This window comes from Gymnoscopelus microlampas, assembly GCF_963454915.1.
Source record: "Gymnoscopelus microlampas genome assembly, chromosome: 1".
NCBI classification, from domain to species: Eukaryota; Metazoa; Chordata; class Actinopteri; order Myctophiformes; family Myctophidae; genus Gymnoscopelus; species Gymnoscopelus microlampas.
Genome location: NC_139962.1, coordinates 53733063 through 53760313, shown reverse-complemented (window position 1 = coordinate 53760313; position 27251 = coordinate 53733063). Strand labels below are relative to the sequence as shown.

The 27251-nt window shown below is 41.6% G+C and overlaps 1 protein-coding gene across 1 annotated transcript; it reads left to right on the top strand.

Annotated features, from left to right (window-relative positions):
* The first annotated feature begins 1205 nt into the window (after positions 1 to 1205).
* LOC311036706 (semaphorin-7A) lies at positions 1206 to 26836 on the top strand. The gene is made up of 14 exons (XM_084045598.1): positions 1206 to 1354; positions 4131 to 4279; positions 4454 to 4495; positions 4636 to 4734; positions 5819 to 5912; positions 7278 to 7385; positions 8475 to 8614; positions 9401 to 9579; positions 11022 to 11130; positions 12116 to 12278; positions 13822 to 13937; positions 14609 to 14754; positions 22396 to 22451; positions 22978 to 26836. The coding sequence occupies exons 1-14, from the start codon at positions 1267 to 1269 to the stop codon at positions 23346 to 23348; spliced, it is 1860 nt and encodes a 619-aa protein (XP_083901724.1). The 5' UTR covers positions 1206 to 1266; the 3' UTR covers positions 23349 to 26836.
* Positions 26837 to 27251: the final 415 nt, after the last annotated feature.

Sequence of the window (27251 nt, the reverse complement as noted above, 5' to 3'; positions counted from 1 at the left end):
GAAGCGTAATTTATCCTTCATCGCAAGACGGTGTCATGCCTAGCTCCTCTCAGAGCCTTCTATTAGAGAGTTGCGCCAATGAGGGGTCAGAAACAGCGTCAGTCACGTGGTTCATGTAGCTGGAAATAGTGACAAGGAGCCGTCGACTTCAATGCATTCCATGAACTTCCGGTTTAGGGATTTGTCACTATTCGCCAATGTATGTGTATGTAGAAGACCTGGCCCGAAGAAGTGAACGGAGTTGGCGTAACTCTCTAATAGATGGCACTGGCTCTTCTGTTAGGAGCATAGAGTTATATATCTAGAGGGCGGACTGCCCCGCCCCCACCAATTCATTTCAATGAAAGTTACTTCACAAGCGCATGAAGTACCCGGAAGTACCTCTACTTCTTGGATGAGCAGGCGCACTAGCGTTTCAGACGAAAAAAGCATGCGCAGTAGCGTCCCAAATGCTGAATTCCTGCAACACCAGATTTGGCCACCAGGCTTCTGACGCTTCAACCATTCTCCACGGTTCTGGGGTCTTGGTTAGTAGCGGTGCTCCTCCCATGGACCGAAACTTCCACTACCGTGCGAGGTCTCCAACTGTAGTGAAAATGAAGACAACGATTTCGCTACTCACCGAAACAAAGGCTGTTTTGTGTTGCTGAAGGACTATTCTCCGTGGTGGGAAATGTCTCAGGACCCCACCTTCTCTGTATAATACACTTTTTTAGGCAGAAAATAAAATATGTCCGCCAGACGGAAATTATTTTGTATTTTTACTCCACTGCGCCCTCTACAGAATTTGGTCAATATAAATCACCATTGACCAGATCTGTAGAGGACGCAGTGGAGTAAATAAAATAATAATGAGAGAACTCACTAACGCTCTGGATCAGGGCTACCCGGTACCTAAACTAGTGAAAATATCAGCTCTAGAAGCTCACAACGCCGCGCTTCGCGTCCTAAACACTTGCTTTCTAATTTATGTAATTTCTTTGATTTATTTTATTTGTATTTTGAAAAATAATTGAATTTGTTTTTAATTCATGAAAAAAATTGCATTTTTGGGGGAATTTCTGTGTTTTGAAATTTACTCGCGACCCATAAAAATGGGTCCCGACCCACTGTTTGGGAAACAGTGCTATATAACCATACGCTCAGCCTCAGCCTACTGATTGATTAGAGTGTCCTCCTCAGTCTCGATACATTGCAACTCTATGCTCAGCCCACTGACTGACTGAACTCTGTTACAAGCTGTCAGTGTGGTGCCGAAGAGGAACAATGCAGGTCGTTGTGTTACTTCTTCTTCTATGCCTGGTCAGTCTGTTAAAGGCTGATCCAACACAGACTCCAAGGGTGATCTTCAAAGGTAGGCTGCCTATTTGTTTTTAGAGAAATATCATTTTTAAAATAACTTCTGTTAAACCTGTCACATTATTATATGAAGCAGAAACAATCATTGAATCATCAAAGGCTGCGATGATGAATGCAATCTTACATCAAATTATTTTATGACTTGGTATGAAATGCCAATTGCCAATGGGCTTACTTTTAATGCCATAATACTCACAGAAGAAAATACCATGTAATGTGCTGTAGGCTATACATCGTTGTGGAGTGCACCTACTGTTTGGCTGCCAGCTGTCAGCAAACATAGATACAGCAAGCAGTGGTGGAAAAAGTACTCAAATGTTTTTCTTAAGTAAAAGTATCAATACTGCAATGTAGAAGTACTCTGTTAGTAAAAGTCAGGAATTCAAAATTGACTTGAGTAAAAGTACAAAAGTACTGGTATCAAAATGTACTTAAAGTACCAAAAGTACTAAAATGTTTGAAAATAGCAGATCTAAGCTCACAACGCGTAGCGATGTAAGTTTGTAGATCGGCTATTTTCAAATAGCCTATAGGTATAGGTATAAATAGAGCTAAAGTGGTTAATGTATGTTTTATAACATAATAATTTATATCTGCAAAGTAACTAGTAACTAAAGTTTTCAAATAATTGTAGTGGAGTAAAAGTACAATATTTGCCTCTGAGATGTAGTAACTAAGTACAAAATTGTACTTTACACCACTGACAGCAAGACAGGTTATACGACATTGTGTCACAGGTAGCCTATTTTGTCCTTAAAAGTAAGTAGCCTAAGTAAGTAAGAAAATAAAGAAATACATAAATAGCCTACATGAATACATAAATATTTAAGAAATCATATTGAGTTTGTCCACAAAGCAAAGGACAATAAATTGTCTATTTATGCTTTTTGTTCTTTTCCTTCCCAACATTGCTGCAAGTTATTTTTCTTGCTGTTTTCCTGCTGACATTAAAGGAGCACTTCACCCATTTTCAACCTTGTCTTCATATAATTGATCCTCACTCGTTAATGTTATAATATGCCATGCTACAATTTCTGTCTACTCACTCTGTGTCTCTGAGGTGTTATGTGGACAGTTCAGAAACCCGCCTAGTACCAATCACATAATCTTACGGTTGTAGTTTCTATCGATTATGTCATTGGTTGGCTTGCTTCTGAACTGTCCACGGACTGGGCACTTGAGGTGACTGGGCACAAATTGGGCACTTGAGAGAATTATTTTTGGGGAAGACTGCTCACTATTTGAGGTGAAAACTGGGCATTGCTGTGGGATATACTGTATGAGGGGAATACTGACAACTACTTCAGTGATGTTGTTAGGTGTGTGTCTGTCTCTGACATATATTATTCCCAAGGTCACATTAAACTCACCATTGATGCTTCCAGAGGAATCATGCTCCCTCTCTTCCCTCACTTCTAAAGATAGGATTTGGTGTTTTGGTCAATGAATTCAGTTTGTTTTCCTACTTGTTTAATTTGGGCTGGACCAATGTGTGTGCTGGAAGGAGAATCTAGCGTGTGTCTGATAATGTTATTCTGCGCTACTACATTTTGTGTTTAAGTTTTTGAGATAGTCCACTATTATGGAGCAGGCATGGTCAACAAAAGAACTCAAAGCTTCTTAACTTTTAAATTTAAGTAGGCCTATTGAGTGTAACAATATAAAAACGTACATTTACTTTGCAGTTTCTGACCAAATCAATGTCGCAATTTCCTCCACAGAGACAGATTGGTCCATCATGACTCAGAAACTAGACACAGATTTTGCATACACATTTCTGTCCTGCACACTCAACCATAATAGTGTTGCACTTTTTAAGCTTGCGCTTTGTGCCAAATAGGACTGACTATCTTTCCCAGGTGTAAAGATAGTTTGTTGTCAATTAACCACCAGACACTAGTTTGGCCGAGTCATGCGAGATGTCATCCGAGATGTTACTGCTGCCGGTAGATCATTAACATAAATTTAAAAAAGAAAGATCCACCTAAGAATGATCACCACAAGTGACCTCCATAGTCTTTACAGCTATTTTTTATTTCATTTTCATTAAATGAATACCATGGTCTCCGCCTACGGTATCAGGCCTTTTGTTACCATACCTGTGTAATTGCCCTTTTCACTCTCCTTATTTGATCTAAGACGTTTGTCGAGAGCGCTATGTGTCAATATTTTTGCAGTAATGATGGCACCTGATTAATCTGGCTGCTTCAAGGAAATACGAAAATCACTCTCCATTAACCCTTCCAGCTCAAACATGTATTTTTTTTTCTTCCAATGTTCAAGCTATGTAATGAACAAAGGAGGGAAACACCAGCCAACGGCATCTAATGACATCTAAACATTTTAAAGTTTGAACGACAGAGCTTCCAGCTAAAAGTATGAAGGACTAGTTAGGTGCCCAAAAATGGGGAGAATATAATAATAATAAAGAAACAAAATAAAACATAATTTACAATACATGCAAGTGGAAGGGCACACAGGGATTTTTGTGGGATGAGGGCAGAACCCTCAGTCCTTGGCAACGTGTCGTCACCATGGGGGGCGTGGCATAGCAGCTGCAGACATACTGGTGGGAGACAATGTTAAATGGATTTTTTGCTACGCACTATAGCTTTGGAGAAGGTGTTTGGATCATTTTGTGTCTGGATCCAGAAAAGCATTGTGGTTTGGTGGAATGGATATGTTTGCAATTGTAAGATATTGACTAGCTTTCTGTTAAAGTGTGTTACATATAGGCAGTGCTGATGATTTCCATTTCATTTCCATTTCAGACACATTCAAAAGACTCTCTCTAGACTCTCTAAACGTAAATTATACAGACATACAGCTTCTCCTTGGTCAACAAGATGACGTCATCACAGCTGCAGGGGAAAATCACCTGTATTTTGCAAACTTGCACAACCTTCTACTGTCTCCCAAGGTAATATTATGGGTTTAGTTTAATTATGTGATAAGAGTAGGGGTAACAAATTGAAATACAGATAAATGAAGAACAAATAATTCATTTGTGCTGGTGGGTAGCAACAAATATGAATCTGCAGCTCTTATCTAATGCTAATAATTTGATGGTTATTTTTATTAACTAATCACACAGACTCTTGCTTTTGGAAGCGAATGCAGTGGCAGTCGTGCGCCAGTGAGTATTCTAAAACCACAGATTAGTACCACATATACGCAAATTGTATTTGATCCAGAAAGTTATGCTAAACATTTGAGGTTGCTCTGGACAAGAGGACTAGATACATATGTACCTTCTCTTTTTTATTATATTTTCAGGATTGTCAGTATAATATCACTGTAATTCACAAGAGGAAAGATGACAACCAACTCTTCATGTGTGGAAATAATGGCGCAGAAACAACATGTTGTAATATGGTATGAGACAAGACAAGCGATCTACATGGTGGAAATTAATGCCCAGCATATGTTTTCTATTAAGTGGCAGAGTTCTAATTTAGTCAAGAAAAATCAGTAATGGTGTGTGCCTATAGCTAACCGGATAGTGTGTCAATTGCGACTTCCCTCATTTGATTCTGAAGGGACACCAGCAGTTTCCTGTCTCTCTACTATATCTAAATAAAGCGCACACACAAAAAACTAAACACACACGCACGCGCGCACATGCACACACACACGCACCCCCCCCCCCCCCCCCCCCCCCCCCCCCCCCCCCCCCCACACACACACACACACACACACACACACACACACACACACACACACACAGTTGCAGACAGTTGCAAAAAACACAGGTACACAATAAGGAAGCAGGCTTTTTAAAGAACAATGTTGTAATGGTAGAAATAGGCAGTATGGATGACACAGGTCACTGGCTAGCACTGTTAAACAGTGACCTGTGTTGTTCACCAAAGGCTTGTGGTGAATAAACAGTGAACGCCCACTTTTAGAACGGTGCTGATTCTGGAGGAGAATTTCCCATTAATTTATTCCACACACTATTCAGAAAATCCTTATATATTAAGAGTTTTAAGCCTGGAATCAAGTCAATTTTGTTCATAAAAATAATTGGAAAACGTAAAAAAAGACAAAGATACATCACTATGTTCATATTTTAAGTATTTCTCCATGACATCGCAAATTAAACATGTTTTTCTTTCAACTAGATTGATTGCATACAGGGGTTCTACAGGTGCATGGCATCATTTTACAACCAGGACCCTCGTCGTAAGACTACATCAGATTGTTATGCCATTATAGCTCATAATACAATTCTCTATGGAGAAAATGAATGGGACGTTTACTTCCGGAATCTCACTGTTGAACTCTATAGGGATGAATATGTAGGAATCCAAGGGCCCAGCTGGCTCATAAGAACCGTCATTTCATTATTTGAAAAAGATGTGTTATCTTGTCAAGGGGCCCAGAGTTACAGGGGGCATCCCTGACTGCAGTTTGGGTGTCATTTGTCATTGGAAATAGCAAATCTATTTCATTTCAGAATATGTCGGAGCCATCTGTGTGCACGCCATCTGAACAATTTGCAAGCATAAAGCAAGTTCACATTAAGGAAGGGGAACCATCTGTACTCATTGGTGAGCTATTAAAAATCACATGTTAAACAACATAATGGAATCTCTCTCATCTCTCTCTTTTGTAGAAGGACTTCTAAACTGTTTATAGCCCCACTATTGACAGGACTCTAAACACTGTTAGTCAGTCAGTCGTGTGTCCGTTTGTCCACCTGTCTTTGGTTCCAGACAACATATCTCAAAATAACTAGCTATGCAAATTCCTATGAAATCTTCCATGAAGCTTTCCGGGACCCAGGAAGGTGACCCCTACTGGTTTTCGGTGACCGTCTGACCTTTGCTCAAGTGCCACCATTAGGCCTGATTTTGGTGAACCCGTGGCCTTTCCTATAGTGCCCACCCTTAGGCCAAACTTTCCATTTGCACTCAAGATATCTGAAATTCTAATGGTTGCTTAGCCAACCATTAGTGCATTCATTGCACTCTGGAGGGAGGAAGAACCCCAACTATGCATGTGACCATATGACCTTTCCACACGTTTTCTTTATTATTATTTATTTATTTTTTGACTTGATTTTACCAGGTAGTCACAGTCTCACACTGAGATCAGAGATCTCTTTTTCAAGTGAGACCCTTGTCACCAAGTGAGACCTAGTGTCACCCTCAGCCTAAAATGTCAGCTTTGCAGACGAGATATCCCAGAATCTAACAGGCACACTCCAGGATGAACCCTACTCATCTTAGTGACCCCAGGGCCTTTCCTCTAGCGCCACCCTTTGGCCTACAGGGTTACAGCATGGCCTATAGGGGCTGCTAGTGGGTGCTTTTACACTCCCTAGTCTTGTTCCTTTACTATTCATTAACCAGGGAATGTAGCAAAGGGTTTTGATGACCATGCACTGTTAAAGCACCTCCATGATTAACATTTCAGTCAAACAACTTGCGTATAGAGATATGGGAATTCACTTCATTTATCTTTTTCCTTATCACTTCCATTCAAATATGATATAAATGCTAGCCAAATGAGAGCACAGTGAACGGTCATCTGGAGACCTTGGAGACATACTGTAGAACAAATGTGCACTGTATGCTTGGGTGAAGGAGGGGGCGCAGACAATAGCATACTGTTCACTTACAGCAGTAGGATGAGCTAGCTTCCTCCATTCTGATAAATAGACGCACTGACATCTGGATGCCACTAACCACAGTCTTGCCCTTGCACAAGGCCAAGGGCACTTGATCTTAATTCTTGAGGGAAGGGAGATAATTACTTGTTTAGTTTTTCCTAACTTAGGCACTCACTGACACGCTATTAGACAAATAAGGGGAAATTGGGTTAATCACTTGGTCACTGCAATAGACAATTAGAAGCTCTGTTTTATGGATGAATCATTATAGTTAACTATTATTTGTTTTTTACCTTCCCAGAGTCATCAGGTGGTGAAGAGCTCTATGTCACTCATTCTGGAACAGAGAAACCTGCTGGCATCTATAGGTCTGGAATGAACAAAGTCGGACCTGACAACCACAGAAAAGGTAAGTGAACTATAGTGTTATACAACAGGTTGTTCGATGTTTAGACCCATCACATGTGGGTGTATGTTTTATGAAAGCAATAATAGCCTCGTTGGGGTTTACTGTGAGTAGGGGCTATTGATGGTAAATGGCTGTATTGCATTGTCATCATTATTCTCTGCAATCACAGTACAGGATGTCCTCTGTTGTACTATTGCTTTTATACAGTGATACATCATTTTGTAGCCTTTCAGAGCTCATAGTGGTTGTATAGTTAAAACAGAGAAATCCAAGGCAAAATACTGGGGGTGGAAATTAAACACATCTAACCACCTTTTTCTTTATTAGCTAATGGAGTCCAAAGTCTTGTAAGCTTCTCAGGATTCAAATAGTAGCAGTGGACTGGATTCACGTCCACAAATAATTTCAGCTTTCTGTGTACTGAGCACAACTTGTCATGTACAGTAACTGACCAATACTGCAGTTTAGATTAAGTGTGATTGGTTGAGAAAGATGTCCATGCAGAAGTCGTAATTGAATACCACAGTATACATATCACATACTATGCCACTCCTCCTACAATGAGCACTACCAAAGTCAAGCAAGGGGAACCCAAACCTGTATTTCTTGTTTTGTGCAAATATTGTGTCATCAACAGTTTGTGCGCATTTGCATTATGGACAAACTTACTGTAAATGTGGATCTACTACTGTAGCTCCTTCATTTGTAGTACTGATACATCGTCTCTGTCGGGTGGAATCCTCATTATGTCCAAAACTGTTATTTTCAGGATTAAAATTCAAAAATAGCAAAAGTAGCAGATCGACAAGCTCAAACGGGTCACTCCGTGCCGTGTTTCGAGCTTACAGATCTGCTACTTTTGCTATTTTTGAATATTTTCGTGTGACGCTGTAGTATGATCAAGGGCATTAATTCACGAAAAAACACAAAAAGTAAAAATCTGGAAATAAGAGGTTTCCGCCCGACAGCAATACAATATTATTTTGTGTTAATCATTGACTTTATCGCAGCAGTTTATTTTTTATTTTTATCATGGCATCAATGAAACTGTGTAGGGGCTGATCAGTTCCTTGTTTTTCCGATCCTCAGAACAGGAGTATGTGAGCTTGGTGGTCAGTAAAAGAACCACCGATCAGCAGAACAAGATATTTGCATTTTACAATGAGAAGAAGACAGACCCAAGCATGGACAGCGATATGTGGCTACCTTTTGTTAGCCAGGTTTGCATGGTAAGGATCTGATACAGTTAACAACGCATGCACAATTCCTCTACCACTTGCCCTGTTGTTGGTTGACTAAAGGTTTATGGCGCTTACTCTGACCTTTGAAAGTCGCTCTGAAGTAGAGAAACTATGTATGCACATAAGGTTCGATTTATAAAAGAAGTTTGTTTATTTATTTATTTACCGGGGGCAATGCACATCAATCAACATTTTAGCTTCCACATCAATGTGCATGTGCCAGAATTAGCTGTAGTCACTTAAGCCCTATACACTACACACTACACGACAACTTCACAACGTGGCGCGATGCGACGTGTCGTGAGCTTGTAGATTGGCATCTACAAAAATGCAAGTTATAGTTTGAATTACCCACTGTTCATCCTTGACATGTCTGCTCTTAGGGAAGGGATTACATGTCACGATTATTGTGGCAAAAACAATTACGATAAACGATATTGATAATATCGTGATAATCAAAATATGCTTAAAACTTAAAATGTCACTTTTGTTAACCACTTGAACCCCCAGCATCCCTATTCTGGGGGGAACGCTATTTTTGGTGCATCGATTTGTGTTGAGTGAAATAAGAGTGTACCGAATGCACTCTTTACACGTCCGTTTTATCAAGTATAGAGGGGTATAAGTGGTACTGAATTTGCAGCTCAACAAAAGCTAATTCATCCTAGTGTATGATGGAGGACAATTTCACGATAAATTAAAATATATTTTTTTAATCACGATAAACGATAATAACGATTTTCGTCCCATCCCTTACTGTGGTGTCCTGACCAGGCAGACCATGGCGGCTCCAAGGGCTACCGGCAGTTTGAATGGACATCCCAGCTTCAGGCCAGGCTCTACTGTGGTGACAAGAGCAGCAGGAAGCACTATCGTGAACTGGTGGATGTGGCTGCGCTCCATTCAGACCAGTGGCAGGACACCAGGGTCTATGCACTCTTCAAAAATGAATGGTACTGTACATTACTACATCCTATAATACATTGCTGATAAGTCCCGTCTTCATTCACTCATTCACTCATTCATTTCCGTTATCATTGTTTCCCTTCCATTAACACAACAATAACATATCACATGTCACTAACCACACAAGCCACAACGTGCGCGATTAATTGACAGGTGCCGTAGGCTACTTTTCATTGCTCACCACACATTTGCCTCCTCGGAGCATAATTAATTGCGACCAGCACAAACTGACAACATTACGGGTACACCATTTTGTTCCCTTTAGCGTGAGCACTGCCGAGCGAAACCGAAACCAACACGACGGAGCCGCTATTGAAATCTCCCCACAACAACAACACACGCGACGCGACCACTTCGCTTCAACCCCCGCCGTTGCTTTCACTTTAGTCATGTCTCTATCACACCACACTCACGGTAATATGTCCGTCATTCACGTGCCATGTACATCCCAAAGACAACATTATCAACATTAAAACACGCCAGTGTCTCAACGCAGCCGCTCGGCAGTCTGGGTTGCCACGTTGGGGGTCGACAAGCAGACAGGTCAATGTTGCCAGATGTGCGCCAGAAACAAGCAACCACCTTCATGAAAAAAAAAAAACAGCCGAAGGGGTCCGCCATGTTTCACGGGGGTCCGCCATGTTTCGTGGGGGTCCCAACACTCCCAGGAGGTCCGCGGACCCCGAGGGGGTCCCCCATGTATTTTATTTTTTTTAATTACTTTTTTTGGGCAATTTTTATCCCACGATTTTGGTACCCCAAAATAAGCTAGAGTAAGCAAGAGCCCCGTGCGCGGCTAGCCGCCCGGACCTCTAGTTATCTATATTAGACAAAGAGGATAGGTAATTACTGACCGGTTGTGTTGTGGTGGTCCATAGTTTAGTTCCTTTGTTTAATTTAATTTAATTAAACTTTGTTTAATTGTTTGTTGTTGTTTGTTTGGTAGTTTGGAAGTTTATCTTCTAATTGTGTGACAATTTGATATATACTATTTGAGACAGGCGATTCTCTTAAAATTATGAATAGCATGAAATATGGTACTTATAAGATAAGCTGCATCTTAAAGGTTTTTGTTTCCCTTTTTCTTTTATTTGTTTCTTTTTGTACAAAATGACCACATATGTCCACGTATTTTGGAGCTGTTGAGTATTGAATCAATATGTTATTTATCTACCACAATGGATAATTAACATCCCGGATGTGGTTGCTTAATTTGTAACGCGACATAAAAGATCATGTTGTGCTTGGTTTCTCTTGGCAAAATTCCACTGCATGGGCCGAATTCACTTCCTCTTCCTATTCTCAGCGGTCCTCTTTTGGGTTGTTCAGTTGTTCAGCTTCCGGGTTGCATCGCCCAGAGAGCAAAAGCGTGCAAGAAATTGAGAAACCTGGTTGTGTAAGGCTGCTGACTCTCTGTCTATGTTCACAGGGGCACGAGTGCTGTATGTGTGTACACAGTTGGTGACATTGAACGCGTCTTCACAACATCCAGGTTCAAGGGTTTCACTGGGGACATCCCAAATCCAAGACCTGGAGCAGTAAGTGTCAGAGTATATGATTCCAAAAGGGAATTTTACAGGGGCCAAAGATTTGAGTTAAAAATGTTTGCTTTAAAAAAAAATGCTATGAGCTTGTATATCTGCTATTTAAAAAAATCACACACTCGTATATGGCTAAAATCTAAAATGAAACATATGCTTTCCTGGATTGAATGGGTTACATTAATAAGGTGTGCTTTAACATCATTACTGGCACCACAGTGATGCGGTCATGAACAAGGAACTTGTGCTGGGTTACGCAAGCAACAATGAAGTGCCAATAATGACGGTAAAGCACGGCCTCCAACGTAATATTGTAATTATACAACAGTTACCAACAGCAGTTACCAGCACAGCGGATAGAGGATGTCAGAGTGGGAGGAGCTTCTAGTACACAGTAAAATCCACATCAAGACAGAACAGTTGACTATTTCTAATCAGTGACAGATTCCACTTCCTCGATACTGTGTATCTCTATGTAAAATATCACACCGGTGAACTATACAGCCATCATATATTATTCACAATGCATTTATTAGCCAATAAAGAGTCAATTCTGCCTCCAGTGTATTTCATAGATCAAATTGAATCATCCCTTCACGTTTCGTGAAAATCCGCCCGTACGTTCTCGATTTTGACCATGATTGTGACCTTGACCGTGGACATTTTCAATCCAGCCTACTGATCATTCCCTCCAAGTTTCATGAAAATCATGAAACATCTGTTCTTGAGTTATTTTGTTACCCATTAAAATTGGAAAAGCATCTTTGTCATTTTAGATTTTAGCGTTTGCTATTAAAAAATAGCAGATCTACAAGCTTGCAGCGCGGCACAGAATTTTTAACATTTTTGAAAAATCTTGAAAGTGTTTTGCAGACATGCCATTACAATACCCTGTCATGCATTGCAGGGTAACAAAACTACAAAAAAACATTGTACCAGAGTCTACTGTTAGCTCAAACACCTGCCCGTCTTCTCTCACCAGTGTACTGGGGACCGTGCAAAAATGGCGGCCATGATTGTGGTGGAGAATCACTCGGAGATGGAGGACACAGTCCAACCACACAGAGCCTTTGTGAGCCCTCACCACTACACACACCTCTGTGTAGACAGCATCCACAACCAGACAGTCCTCCTTCTCTCTCTAGGTGGGTAATGTCCCCCCCCCCCCCCCCCCACACACACACACACACACACACACACACACACACACACACACACACACACACACACACCTAGTGACTCTGAGGACCGTCTAGGGGTCGAATATCCATGACATACATAATATGTGAACAAGTAACTGGACTCAAACGTTTGTTACCTTTAGGTTAGTGAACTCAGAGTTTACTTGGATCTGGCGTGGTTTATTCAGACTGATGATCCAAACCGCCATCATCTCCATGCAAACACATGATTCATTTCCTTATCCTGAGTCACATCATGAGGTTATTCATTGGAGGCATGGGACTGGGAGAAGGTGTGTCGTGTAATCTGACCACACCAAGGAAGGAACATCATCAATCTTTTCAAAATACATTAAAGTCAATAAGATGTTGTCTATTGGGTGCAAAAATTGCAAAAAAAACACACCCTCAGGTTATCTTATCAGCACAATAGATAGACTGTGTTGGGAAATGCAAGTGATGATGATGTGAACATGATGAAACATGACACATCTGTTAAAGTCTTGTGAAATATTACAACCTAATTGAGGCTACAGTATAGTTGAACTTGAGATTATTATTATTTGTACAAAATATTCTTTTTGTACAAAATAATGTACTGTAATGTAATAATGTCCACAGTGTGCAAAATAGAAAACTATGAATACCTGAAGTCCTTCCTTGTCTATTTTGTTAACAAGGAGACTTAACACTTTTTGGCAACTCGTTCATTCAAAACTGAATGAAGACTTTTATGCCAACTAGCGAGACCAACTCAATATTGTTGTTGGAAGGTTTATCAGGCGCCTCGGTTCCATACACAAGCCACAGGGCTGAACTTATTATTGGCACCAAGCATAATCTCTACGATCCAAATGTTGTCATGTGTGGCGTACAGCTGTGACAACGTGACATGTCCCACAGCAACTCACAAACACAGCGTGGGTGGATAACATATAGGTACAAGTTTGCCTTTATAACTTTGAAAATAATGTGTTTTAAATCAGGTTTACCATTACCATGTCTTAAATATGATGTTGAACAATGCTGTACAGGTATCTGGCCACAAGTCTAAATATTGTCAATATTTGTTAATAATTGTTAATATTTGACACACACTTAAATTTCCTCATGAGTGGAGAAGAACTGGAATAAAAACAATTTAAGTAATGTAATGACATTATACTGTACTGGTCTGGGAAGTAAAAAGATAGGATCATAAATGTGACAATAGGTCAAACTAAGTTGTCTTTACTTCGTAGTATGACTGTACCAAAAAGTTACAGTCATACTTGGGAAATGTAGGGCCACCCACACCTTACCACCAAAATCAACACACAAGTTTGAAAACATACTTAAATACAGTGATTTTACTTAAGAAACACTGGGTGCTGGGGCTTGCAAGAGGAAGTGTGTGTGTCAAGCCCTATGAGAGTGTATAAAGTTGATGTTTGGACATGCTCAGAGTCTTGCTAATACGATCTCTGTAATCTCCTTGTCTCGTCTTGCTCCACATTACTTTCTACAGAGAATGGAGGAGTTCAAAAGGTGCTGGAGAATGACACCAAGACGTTCATCATCGCAGAGTATCGTCCTTTCAGCCACGGAGCCCACATCGTTAACATGATCATTAACCCCTCCACGGTGAGTCACACATTACTGTCTACATGCTCAGACCCTCCTCATCAATAGATGCTGTGAGGGCTACAGCAAAGTATGAGACATAATGTTATAGTGTGTGGTTTAATTTATCCAAGCATTAAGTTTCTAATATGAAAAGGCCTATTCCACAGTCAAATATTCACTGTGTGTGTGTGTGTGTGTGTGTGTGTGTGTGTGTGTGTGTGTGTGTGTGTGTGTGTGTGTGTGTGTGTGTGCGTGCTCTGTGTCTTAATACCTTAATGTTTAATGTATTATGTAAAGCACTTGTTGTTTAAATGTACTATACAAATAAACTTGCCGTGCCTAGAATGTAAATGTAGGAGAGTGCTGGTAGATGATCAACCACATGATAGTGGTTGATGCGCTGTGGTTGGAGACATGCGATGCATTTCCTGTCTGTCTACTCTCCTATCCATAAAAATGAATCATACACCCCCCCTCCCCACCCCCCAAAAAATAAAAATAAAATCAATACTATCTATCTATAAACAAACAATCAAACACACAAACAAACAGGCTACAGAATGTACAAAGTGTAAGTGGGAGGGGTGGATCGGATGACCTTTTCAGGGTGTCTCCCTCAATGAAGTGTGTATAGAAAATGAATGAGTGAATCAGTAGTTATTGAACTAATAGTTTTCATACAATTGCAGAAGAAGCTTTACGTGAGCTCCAGGCGTGAGATAGTCCAGATCAACCTGAAGAGCTGTGCCCAGTATGGACCCAGCTGTGACGACTGTGTTCTAGCCAGAGATCCCTACTGTGGCTGGGATGGCACCCGCTGCAGCCCTGCCACAAGGTAAGCCCAGAGCCACTTCAATTCCTGCTCTTTGTCTTGCTGTCTCTCCATCCCCTCTCCTGTCTGTCTGTCTGTCTGTCTGTCTGTCTGTCTGTCTGTCTGTCTGTCTGTCTGTCTGTCTGTCTGTCTGTCTGTCTGTCAAAAGGGATTAGTCTGATTGAGGTTGGTTCATTGCACTGAATAACATACATTATATACAGTATAATGTATATGCAGAGATGCTCGTAGGCCTGCGTCCTGCGTCGCTGACGCACCATATTGCGAAAGGACGCATTCATGACAACTCTAGTGCGTCCATGGGACGCAGCTCCGATTAGCTCCGATAATATATAATATTTGTCAGCTGTGATCTACATGGACTCTCTCGGTTAGGCACCGTTGGTGGAGAAGTATAACTCTCCGGTTAGACACCGTTGTACTGGAGAAGTATAACTCGGTTAAACGGCGTTGTGTGGCAGAAGCAGCACAGCCCCTCGCTGTTAGTCTACGCTACACACACAGAGAGAGAGAGAGAGACGGCATGAGGACCTGCTCTTAAACGTGTTAAAACGTCTTGGATAGACCACTGTCTGGAATAATAACTGATCATCATACATACAGGTCTACTACTAATCTCTGTTGCTGTTGTCATCTTAAATTGACCAGTGAGGTATATTTAAAACCACCGACTTACAGGTTTAATGCACTATACTAATTGCCAACAACGCCATATTGTAAAGTTAGTTTGATGTTCCAGAGATGTGAATGAATGGTGAAGAATGGATGAGACATCACTCCAATAGTGAGGTTCGTTGCTTCCAGTTTATTTCATCATAGTACAGACTTTCTATGGAGACCCTGAGGTCCACACAGGCGGCCCTCCGGCCTGAGACACACTAAGTTAGTTACATTTCAGTCAGTCCTTTATAGCAGTGGTCACCTTTGAGATCTAAGAGTAGGTACGTGTTGGGTGTGTCAGCCCTGTATGGTGAACCCCCACCTCCCCTGGCTCTTCCACATTTGCAACTGTAAAGAGCCAGGAAAGGAAGAGGTGTCAGCCTTGATGACAAATGCCTAGACGCACTGTCTCCATGCTAAGTGTACCCCACACCCAGGCTGGAGCCAACAAATGGTAATACACTCCTCTGTCTCTACTGGCCAAAGTGACTTGTAAAGTTAAGTAATATTAACAAATGACTTAAAATGTGTACATTAAGTTAAGAAATATACAGCATACCCCCCACGGGAGACACTAAAACGTCTCCCGCAAAAACGTATATTTCCAAAAGAAAAACAAAGAACCGCCCCCCATGAAACTTACTGGAACACAACCAGGACAAAAATAAAACATTCAGGAACACAAAATAGCAAACAATATCCAATACAGAATAATGCACATACAAGAACCAAAATTACATAGTACAGTGACAAGGTGATCTACAAATAGACAGAAAACTCATTCCCTGATTCCAATTAGCGTGCAGGATCCCTCTGTTAGTCCTTTAAACTCCAGGATAAAACATTACACAGCTAACAAGCACAATGGAAGCTGACAGCATACAGTTGAATCATCACTCACCAACCGATAGCACCACCCTCCAGGTCAATGTCCCCCCCGCCGAGCCACCAAATAATACTCAAAGATAGCCTAATACTTATCCCTAAGCTTACACTGTACCATCAAGTACAAATGACAGCTACGAACGGAAGCGCTCACAGTGAAAAGACAAGGCAGTGTACCCCCAATGAAATAACAAAAACACAAAGTAAGCTCACATTAAATACCAGAGACCAGAAAGTAAAAAAATATCCTCACAAACGCTCGCGCTGTGGCAGCCCTCGCCCCACAGTTTAAACCCCCATCATCACAAAAATATAACCCCAGGTCCCGTATGTTCAGTGTCCCGCTCGATGATGTTTCTCTGTAGTCTCCCTCAATGTCATTTTCTCGCCCCAGCCGCGTTTCCCAGTGCAGTGTCCAGATTGTCCAACAGATAGCTGCAATTTTACAACAGCACGCTCTACTTGCGACCGTAGAAAATGTTCTAACACACTCCCCACGAAGAACCCCTCATCGCCGGTTCTACGTTCTGCTGGCACCCGCTGTCTCCCGTCCATCCTCACAACATTACCCGCCACGAGAGAACCCCGTCGATCCACAGGTTCCCCGCTCTGCCGTCAGCACCGCAGCGCGCTCCTTTAGCGACCGTAGAAGATAAGTTGTGCAGCCAGATGAGTCGTAACAGCCATCCTAGATCTGGTCATGACGAGGGCCTCTCCCCGTAGATCCTCGAAAAGTTGTCGTCATGTCGTGCCGATGTCCCTCTTGCAGTGGTCCCCCCACGTCGCAGGAAGATAGCTTGATCCTTCCATCCACCGCAAGGCAAAGACTTCCACCACCCGCTCATGTCCTTTCGACGCCTGGCTCAGTATTTCTGGAGACTGGCGTCCCCATATAACCAAACCAACGCGACTGCCGACAAAACCGCCATTTGAGGTATATTTAAAACCACCGACTTACAGGTTTAATGCACTATACTAATTGCCAACAACGCCATATTGTAAAGTTAGTTTGATGTTCCAGAGATGTGAATGAATGGTGAAGAATGGATGAGACATCACTCCAATAGTGAGGTTCGTTGCTTCCAGTTTATTTCATCATAGTACAGACTTTCTATGGAGACCCTGAGGTCCACACAGGCGGCCCTCCGGCCTGAGACACACTAAGTTAGTTACATTTCAGTCAGTCCTTTATAGCAGTGGTCACCTTTGAGATCTAAGAGTAGGTACGTGTTGGGTGTGTCAGCCCTGTATGGTGAACCCCCACCTCCCCTGGCTCTTCCACATTTGCAACTGTAAAGAGCCAGGAAAGGAAGAGGTGTCAGCCTTGATGACAAATGCCTAGACGCACTGTCTCCATGCTAAGTGTACCCCACACCCAGGCTGGAGCCAACAAATGGTAATACACTCCTCTGTCTCTACTGGCCAAAGTGACTTGTAAAGTTAAGTAATATTAACAAATGACTTAAAATGTGTACATTAAGTTAAGAAATATACAGCACCAGCCAAAGTAAAATCCCCGATTTTAGAGTGTTCTCCCACTTGCTTGGAGATCAGAGTGATGTATGTGGTGGATTAATGCATGTTGCCAATCAGCTGTGTAACATTAGCAGGTTAACGATGGCTCGTTGATCCTATGCATTTGACCCTGATTTGACCACAAAGGCAAACAAAAGCACTAATTAATGGCAGCTGTAAGTAACCGGTTGTCTATCGTCTGTGTCTTGTGTATGTTTAATAGGCAACTGGATGTTTTCTGTAGCTTAGAGATATCATAACAATTAATTCCCTGAAGAGGGTAGACCCTCTCCCTCATGCTAAACTTAAAGTGACTTATAAGGTTCCACTTCTCCTCAAAAAGACAACTTTATTTTCCTTTCTCAATGACAAGCCTAATAGTATTATTGCATGTTGACTATGTGCAATAACTGCAAGCCAATGTTCATAGGCATTGTCAGTATTTGTCTTCATTATTTCTTGAATTCCTATTTCTTTATTTGCCAATACTTCCACTGTAAGCCAGTGTTTTCAGTCTACACAATAAATAGTAAAAATAAATTCTACATTCATAAATAATACAAAATAAAATAATAATAATGATTAAAAGGTTCTATGATTAAATGTATTCTATTGGTCAAAGGTATGTTAAATCCACCTGTTGCCCACTACTAGTATTTCTTACCATAAGGTGTGCTAATACTACAGAATCATATACATTTGAAAAAATATATTTATGATTTTTTAATATATGTATATATATCGGTATCGGTCTTGAAAAGCAGGAACGGGTCGCACTGATCTAGATCTGCTATTTTCACAATATGTATCTGTGGAACTGAATCAAACTAAATTAAGTGCCTCAACTCCTAATTCCTCAGGGTGGGGGGTCCCCAGTTAAAATATGATTATTTTGGGGGGTCGCTGCCTGAAAAGGTTGAGATCCACTGCATCAGGATATAATGTACACAGTCACACACGCATAGAAGATATGGAGATTGGAGATCAAAGAAAACGATAGGGGGGGGGACGTGTAATTGGGGACCCATAAAATGTCCCTGGGACCCATCTAAAAGACCACCCTTGCATCCCAGGACCCATTACATTGAAAACCTAGCAACATCACTGTATATGTACATGAAATCAAAGCATCGTTCTTTCTGAGATGTTTTGTTTTGGGTTGCTGTAAATGAATGCAAGCCAGGGCGTGGTTGGACAGTCAAATGGTTATAGTTCCTGCCTGGTACGCCGAAGGTCCCTGGTTTGTTCCCAGCCATGTGTAAAGTATGCAAGTTATGCAAGCCAGATTTCAAGAAGCTAATTGAAGGCAAGAAATGTCACAGGTCCATCAGAAACGGCATACATGATAATATTGTGTTGCATGAGGAGAGAGAGAGGGAGAGGGAGAGGGAGAGGGAGAGATGACTGTTGCCAACAGCAGCGACTTGCGGTTGTTGGTGACATAGTACAGGGGTGGGCAACCATGTCCTGCCGTTCAATCGTGCTCAGGTATGCTGGTTTGAATGTGAATTCCTACGAATCACATGAAGGGGGCTGTTGCCAACAGCAGCGACTTGCGGTTGTTGGTGACATAGTACAGGGGTGGGCAACCATGTCCTGCCGTTCAATCGTGCTCAGGTATGCTGGTTTGAATGTGAATTCCTACGAATCACATGAAGGGGGCTTCACAGTGCAAATTAACAAAGTCAATTATAACACGCTGAGAGAATTATTTTTTTCAATGTTGAATGGAAAATGTATTTGACTCATCTGCAACAACTGTGCTGTGATGGTGAAGAAAAGGAACTAAAAACCACTTTCTGACAAAATGAGTCATGAAAAGAAAGTTAGTTTGATGTTCCAGAGATGTGAATGAATGGTGAAGAATGGATGAGACATCACTCCAATAGTGAGGTTCGTTGCTTCCAGTTTATTTCATCATAGTACAGACTTTCTATGGAGACCCTGAGGTCCACACAGGCGGCCCTCCGGCCTGAGACACACTAAGTTAGTTACATTTCAGTCAGTCCTTTATAGCAGTGGTCACCTTTGAGATCTAAGAGTAGGTACGTGTTGGGTGTGTCAGCCCTGTATGGTGAACCCCCACCTCCCCTGGCTCTTCCACATTTGCAACTGTAAAGAGCCAGGAAAGGAAGAGGTGTCAGCCTTGATGACAAATGCCTAGACGCACTGTCTCCATGCTAAGTGTACCCCACACCCAGGCTGGAGCCAACAAATGGTAATACACTCCTCTGTCTCTACTGGCCAAAGTGACTTGTAAAGTTAAGTAATATTAACAAATGACTTAAAATGTGTACATTAAGTTAAGAAATATACAGCACCAGCCAAAGTAAAATCCCCGATTTTAGAGTGTTCTCCCACTTGCTTGGAGATCAGAGTGATGTATGTGGTGGATTAATGCATGTTGCCAATCAGCTGTGTAACATTAGCAGGTTAACGATGGCTCGTTGATCCTATGCATTTGACCCTGATTTGACCACAAAGGCAAACAAAAGCACTAATTAATGGCAGCTGTAAGTAACCGGTTGTCTATCGTCTGTGTCTTGTGTATGTTTAATAGGCAACTGGATGTTTTCTGTAGCTTAGAGATATCATAACAATTAATTCCCTGAAGAGGGTAGACCCTCTCCCTCATGCTAAACTTAAAGTGACTTATAAGGTTCCACTTCTCCTCAAAAAGACAACTTTATTTTCCTTTCTCAATGACAAGCCTAATAGTATTATTGCATGTTGACTATGTGCAATAACTGCAAGCCAATGTTCATAGGCATTGTCAGTATTTGTCTTCATTATTTCTTGAATTCCTATTTCTTTATTTGCCAATACTTCCACTGTAAGCCAGTGTTTTCAGTCTACACAATAAATAGTAAAAATAAATTCTACATTCATAAATAATACAAAATATGAAGGGGGCTGTTGCCAACAGCAGCGACTTGCGGTTGTTGGTGACATAGTACAGGGGTGGGCAACCATGTCCTGCCGTTCAATCGTGCTCAGGTATGCTGGTTTGAATGTGAATTCCTACGAATCACATGAAGGGGGCTTCACAGTGCAAATTAACAAAGTCAATTATAACACGCTGAGAGAATTATTTTTTTCAATGTTGAATGGAAAATGTATTTGACTCATCTGCAACAACTGTGCTGTGATGGTGAAGAAAAGGAACTAAAAACCACTTTCTGACAAAATGAGTCATGAAAAGAAAACAGCGAACTGAGAAAAAGAAAGAAGGAAATGAATCTTAACCATAGATGACATGTCGGACGTCAGACGTGTCGGTTTCCCACGTTGTCTTGTGGGGTTGTGGGCCGTGCCGGTTATCTGGTGTGTAGTTTGTTTGATTTACGTTGATGTCGGCTAGCCCTGAAAGAAAACTTTAAGTGAAATGGCTGCCAAGTGGGGTCAATGCACAGCGTTTCTGTCCTATTCGTGGGCGCCCAGTCACGGACAGTTCACCAATGTTGAATCTTTTCTCCCGTATGAAGCCCCGGTCACACATCTGCGTCAGACATAACCAATGCATCTACAACACAAGCCGTTGTATCAGATGCATTCATTTCCCACGTTATCTTGCAGGGCTGTAAGCAGTGCTGGCAGTAATGCCGGTTTTCCGGTGTGTCGTTCATTGGACTTGCGTTCAACGCAACAATGGAATGATTCTGCCCGTTTCTCCCATATAATATAATGGAAGTGAACAGGGTGACTTCTAAATAAAACTTTTATGTTTTTTTTGGGTGTGTATAAACAAATAAAAGAAAAGGAAGGGATAAACCGCCTCATTGTCAACAGACTTTTCCATACAAGAGGCTAGCCACCCTCCAAACTGAAAAATCATCATAAGACAAAATTTTAAAGAAAGAAAATACTCACACTTTGTATTAATTCAAGGTTTAATGCCAGCTTGCTTGAGTTCTTATAATAGTGCACTACAAAATTCCATGGGGTTTAGGAACCGGTAATGGCGTTAGAGGGTGGTGACTTCCTGTCACTGTACTGGAGGTTCCTAATCTGTGCCCATCAAGGTTCCCAAACTTCCCAAGAGGTTTATGGGAATAATGGGAAATCTCTTAAGAGTTTCTCTAATGAAAGGAAGGCTTTAATAATAAGCTGGTACTTGGAATAAGACCAATCTTCCAGACCATAAGGTCCAACACAAGAACACCCAAGCATGAAAAATGAACATGCGATGCAATGCGAGAGTGCGTTCTAGCCAACACCAACTCGGGACTCCTGAATCGCTGCCCTCCACACTCTCCTTTCTAACATCAGGGTCTACAGTGTTGTTAGCTAATCTGTCGCGCTGCAGTGCATCTACGTAGGTGGTGCGCGTCTTGCCTTTCCTGGCTTTGCCCTGGGTTGGCTCCCATAGCGTCAGTTTGCTACACTCTTAATAGTTTGTCAAGCTTTTCTCTGGAAATTTGCACAAACAAATTCTTGAACCAGCAACCGGATTTGCCACTTTGCATTCTGAAATGTTGTTTTATGATACAGTCATTTGTTGGGGGAAATGTGTTTGGCATTTCCAGGCAACCATAATTGTGTTTCTATCTTACTGTAAAACACCTCCCACTTCTCTTTTCACAGTGACACATTGCAGAATATGAAGGAAGAGAACCATGATGTTTGCTCGCACAGTAAAGGTATGAACATATTTTTATTTTAAAGAGAGCAAGCAGTCCACTCCTGTTAATCCTTATTTTCATTGGCACAACAACTGGAAAGTTGAGAGACAGAGTTTGGTTCTTAACCCTACTGTCCCTATTCTGGGGTCGAACACTCTGTGAAAATAACAGATCTACAAGCTCACACGGTCTGTTGTGAGCCTGTAGACCAGCGGTTTGGTGTAGAGGGACAAAAAGACCCCAAGACCCCATTGGCACCTGGTCAACTAAGTATATAGGGTTTAAGTGATTACACCATCAGTGGGTACAAATGTTATTTTAATATACTAGCAGCGCTCTGTAAGCCTGACTAGTTATGTTGGTAGCAGGGTTGTTCACACATTCTGTTTCATATGCAAACTTATTATGTAAAACATGTTGATTTGCCTCAGAGCGGAGCTTTAGAAAAGGGAGCAGACTTCTTATTCGAAACATTCAAACACACTCACAGCAATATCTACTTCTTGTGCTGAACAAACACATGTCCTTGTCTATTTGTTCTCAGCGTTGACATCCCCTGTGGAGCACATCATGGTTCCTTGGGGGTCGAAGCATTTCCTCCAATGCCCCATCTTGTCTCACCATGCTGAGTACAGCTGGCACCACGTCGGCTCCAAAACCACCTCCTGCGACCCCACAGAGGATCACTGCCTGCTGCTCATCGACAGCATGAGCGACAGGGACCAGGGCCTCTACAGGTGTGAGTGTACGGAGAAGGACCACGCGGAGAAGGACCACAACAAAACCCTGGCACAGTATAGTCTGGAGTTGGAGGGCAAGTATAGTCTGCAGTTGGAGAGCAGGGCCACAGCGCTACCGGTGTCAGTCACACTGACGTTGTTCTGTCTGATTGTTGCAGCAGTTATGCTATGCTAGGCCCAGGTATTATAAGACAGTGGTTCTCAAAGTGGGCTCCGGAGACCCCCGGCGGTCTCCGGAGCCAGAGTCCAGAGTCCTTTCATGGCCTTCTTTTAATCACAGCCAATCTGCCTGTGCTGCTCACTTCCATTTGTCTTCTCATGTGATGTTCTGACAGCTCACTCCTCACCTAGCCTCACATCACCAGGCTCTCTGCAGTACCTGTGGAAAGCCTAGTTTCTGCCTAATCCAAAACTGTATCCGGTCATTTCCATACACACACACACACACACATACATGCACGTACACAGACCGTTTCTGTATGTGCTTTAGACCGGATATGCAAACTAGCAAAGAAAGTTTATTCCAGTGCCGAGTCCAGCGCCGATTCAACATGCTCAATCGGCTGTAAACTAACTTAAAATAATGGAAACGTTTTGATGAGCGGACAAATATTAAGCTGTGTTTTTGATTTCTATATATGTGTTATTGTAATTTAAATGATGATTTTTAAAACCATTTCACAATTGGGGATGCAGCTTGAGAATACAGCTATTCTTGGAATGTCAAAGTTTGGGAACGCCTGCAATACATAAACATTATATTTAGAAACAGGAGCCATGCACACAGCACCTTTAAGAGCCTCACACTGTGCTAATAATGTATACGTTGCAAATGTTCTTACTATTATTGCTATTGTTTATTGTCTCCGCCAGACCGAAGGCATGGCGAGAGAGTATGTTTTACCCTCCGTCCGTCCGTCCGTCCGTCCGTCCGTCCGTCCGTCCGTCCGTCCGTGTGTGTGTCCTTCTGTCTGTGAGCAGCTAATCTCCGGCACCGTTGGCCCGGTCGCTCTGAAACTGTGCACACACACTCCCTGGATGCCAATTCAGAACCTCTGCCCCAATTTTTTCACATGGGACTGTTATAGCGCCACCAGGAGGCCGATTTGTGCAAAACCTATTTTTTTACATTACTCCAGATTTTATCCAAACGTCATGCAAATCGGTACACAGTATCTCTATAGTCATGTGATCAACACGGATCTGTCCGATTTCCCATATTCCATCCTCATTGCCTATGGTTGGCTTCCAAAGTTTGCAGGATTGGTCCGTTTTGAACAAAAAGCCTCAAACTATGCACGCAGCTTGCGATTTCCGTGAAATTTCACACGCACATTCCCACTAGGCCGAGGAAGAAATGGCACCCTTTTCACATTGGCCTGTTATAGCGCCACCAGCAGGTCTAATATAGCAAAACACATTTTTGGAACAAAATGCCTCAAATCATGAATGCAGTGTCTGATTGCCATGAAAGACCTAAGAATAAATGGCACCCTTTTCACATTGGCCTATTATAGCGCCACCAGGAGGCCAGAATAACGTACCTGACCTGGCGGAGACCTGTGCTCCGAGGAGCACTTTTTCTAGTTATGTCTTTGTTATTGCTGTTACAATGTTGCTAAACCAAAGAATGTTACTATTGTGTCCTTAAGATGTAACAATGAAATCTTGAATCGCCTGTATATAACAGGATACATTTTCAAAAGACCAGTGGAACAGAGCCATATTGTAAATGCAGTTCCTCTCTAGTCTTTAGGTCTCTGACACGATAACAGGATTGTTCCCAGGAGATGGCAATTGCCATGGGCATTGAACGTACGTTCTTTTACACATAGTTTCCACCACCTACGAATGTTTTTGCAGATTTGACTCTTGTCTACTTTGCACTGGATGGATGAGCTGATGATCTTTCACTCTGTGTGTGTGTGTGTGTGTGTGTGTGTGTGTGTGTGTGTGTGTGTGTGTGTGTGTGTGTGTGTGCCTGCCTGCGTGCGTGCGTGCGTGCGTGCGCGCACGTGTTTTGTTACTGTGTCTTGTATGTACGTATATGACTGTCAATTGCAAGTGTATATTCTGTGGTAGTCTATGTTCAATGCTGGATACCGGAAGGTGCGTTCTACATGGAATGTTCTGCATCTAGTGCAGCCTCAAGATAACACATGTTGCAACCGCTATGTCACTTTGTCATGGCCAAGTGGCCAACCTCTAGTTTGTTTCCCTGAAATGATGCCTCTGATTGTTCTCAATGCATCCTGGTCAAGTACAGTGAACAATGACAGAAATGGATTTTAATATTATAATGTGAGGTATGAGGTACATGGTAATACTATGCAAATGATCCCCCGCATGTTACAGTAAAGGCGCCACAGTTAATTTAGCTTACATCATCAACCTATGGCGTGTAGCCTGTGTGTGTACCATACACAAATGGGGAGTGTCACTGTCAACTAAACAAAAGTATTTCACTGGAGGTCTTGTGAATTCAGGTTTGAACAAACGTCATGGTGACGAGATGCAAAATGTAGGCTATAAAGTTATGATCAGATGTTTTATGTCTTTAATTACTCCAGCATCAACACAGAAGCAGATGCTATTGAATGTGAACTTCCATTGAATTACTTTTTTTTTTCTTTTTTCTTTTTTTTACAAATGGCCTTTCTGTCTGTCTGGGGATAATGGGGATTGAACCGCTAATTGATTGACCAATCAGTTCCACATTTCTTATGAACGCTGCCAGTGGGCGTGGCTCCCATGTGGATCTTGGACTTCAAGTGGCCAGTCTATGATGTCAGTCACCTATGAGTATTACTCCAAATTTGGTCAAAGTTTCAGTCAATTCTGACCCCCATTGACTTTGATTCTAAAAGTAAAGTCAAATATGTACAATAATATAAAGATATGTGGGAAAAAGACCCCGGCCAACAGAGAGACTTTTTTACATGGTTGACACCCTTGTTTGTTTACTTGTCATATCCGGTATGTGTTACAGCTGGGCACTTTCACTTTATTATTTATACGATTATATCTTTATTGATTTGTTTTTTTCTATTGTTTCTCTGTACTTACTGGAACGTCAACTTATCTTAAAATATTATGTTGAATGTTAGATACTTTGTACTTTGCTTTTATTACTTGTACTATTTGTTTTACCTGCTTGAAGCTACAGTTTCCTGAGGGATAAATTAAGTTAATCTGAATTGTTAAGTATTTGTATGTATGTATAAAACACCATGCAGGCACATTGCAGCATGGGAGCTGAATACTACCTCACCCAGCATTCTGGTTTCAGATCACAGCTATTCTCTTATTTCCTGTGACCCTGTCAGAACAATTGGCCAAGCCGCAGTAGAGAATCATATCCTTGTACATAATGAAAAAGCATTGTTGAAATATTTTTCAGTGTACTGAGAACCAGTGCCATTAAGCATTTTTCGTCATGAACCTTAAGGAAACTGGACTTTGTATATTGGGTTTCACTGTGCCTTCCTGTTATTTATGTTATGTTGTGTTCTGTTCCAATCTTTTCTATTCTCTTTCCCTATTCTAACCCTTCCATTAACTACAATGTTTAGAGCTCACAAAAAAAAATCACCCTTTAACACCTGTAATAGTGTGATGTGACAATACAGTTGATTGTGATTCTCGATTAAAAGATTAAACTGTGACAGTTGTTTTGACACTCCTTTTGCATGATGATGAAGTATACTGTTACAGTATATTTGCCAAAGCATTGACGCTGGGAAGCTCCCCAGCATGGGTACATTTTAAGCTAAGAACATCACTAGAGAAAGACAGCTTTAAGCTGGAATAGTGAAAAGAATGTGTGAATAATAAAACATGTTTTAAATCTCTTTGAATGTGAAGCACCACGTGCTTTCCCAAGCATGGACTTCACCGCCAGTGTAGAAAATGTCATACATTCTAAAGGTAATGCATTTCATACATTCTGACAGGTAGGGCCCGTCTCCATATCAATCATATGACTTTTTGGAAAGTTTATTCTTATTAGAGGAAGATATGTATAAGGTTCCTGGAATAAGATCACAGAAAGGACTTTTAGTGAAGCTGTAGAGTAACT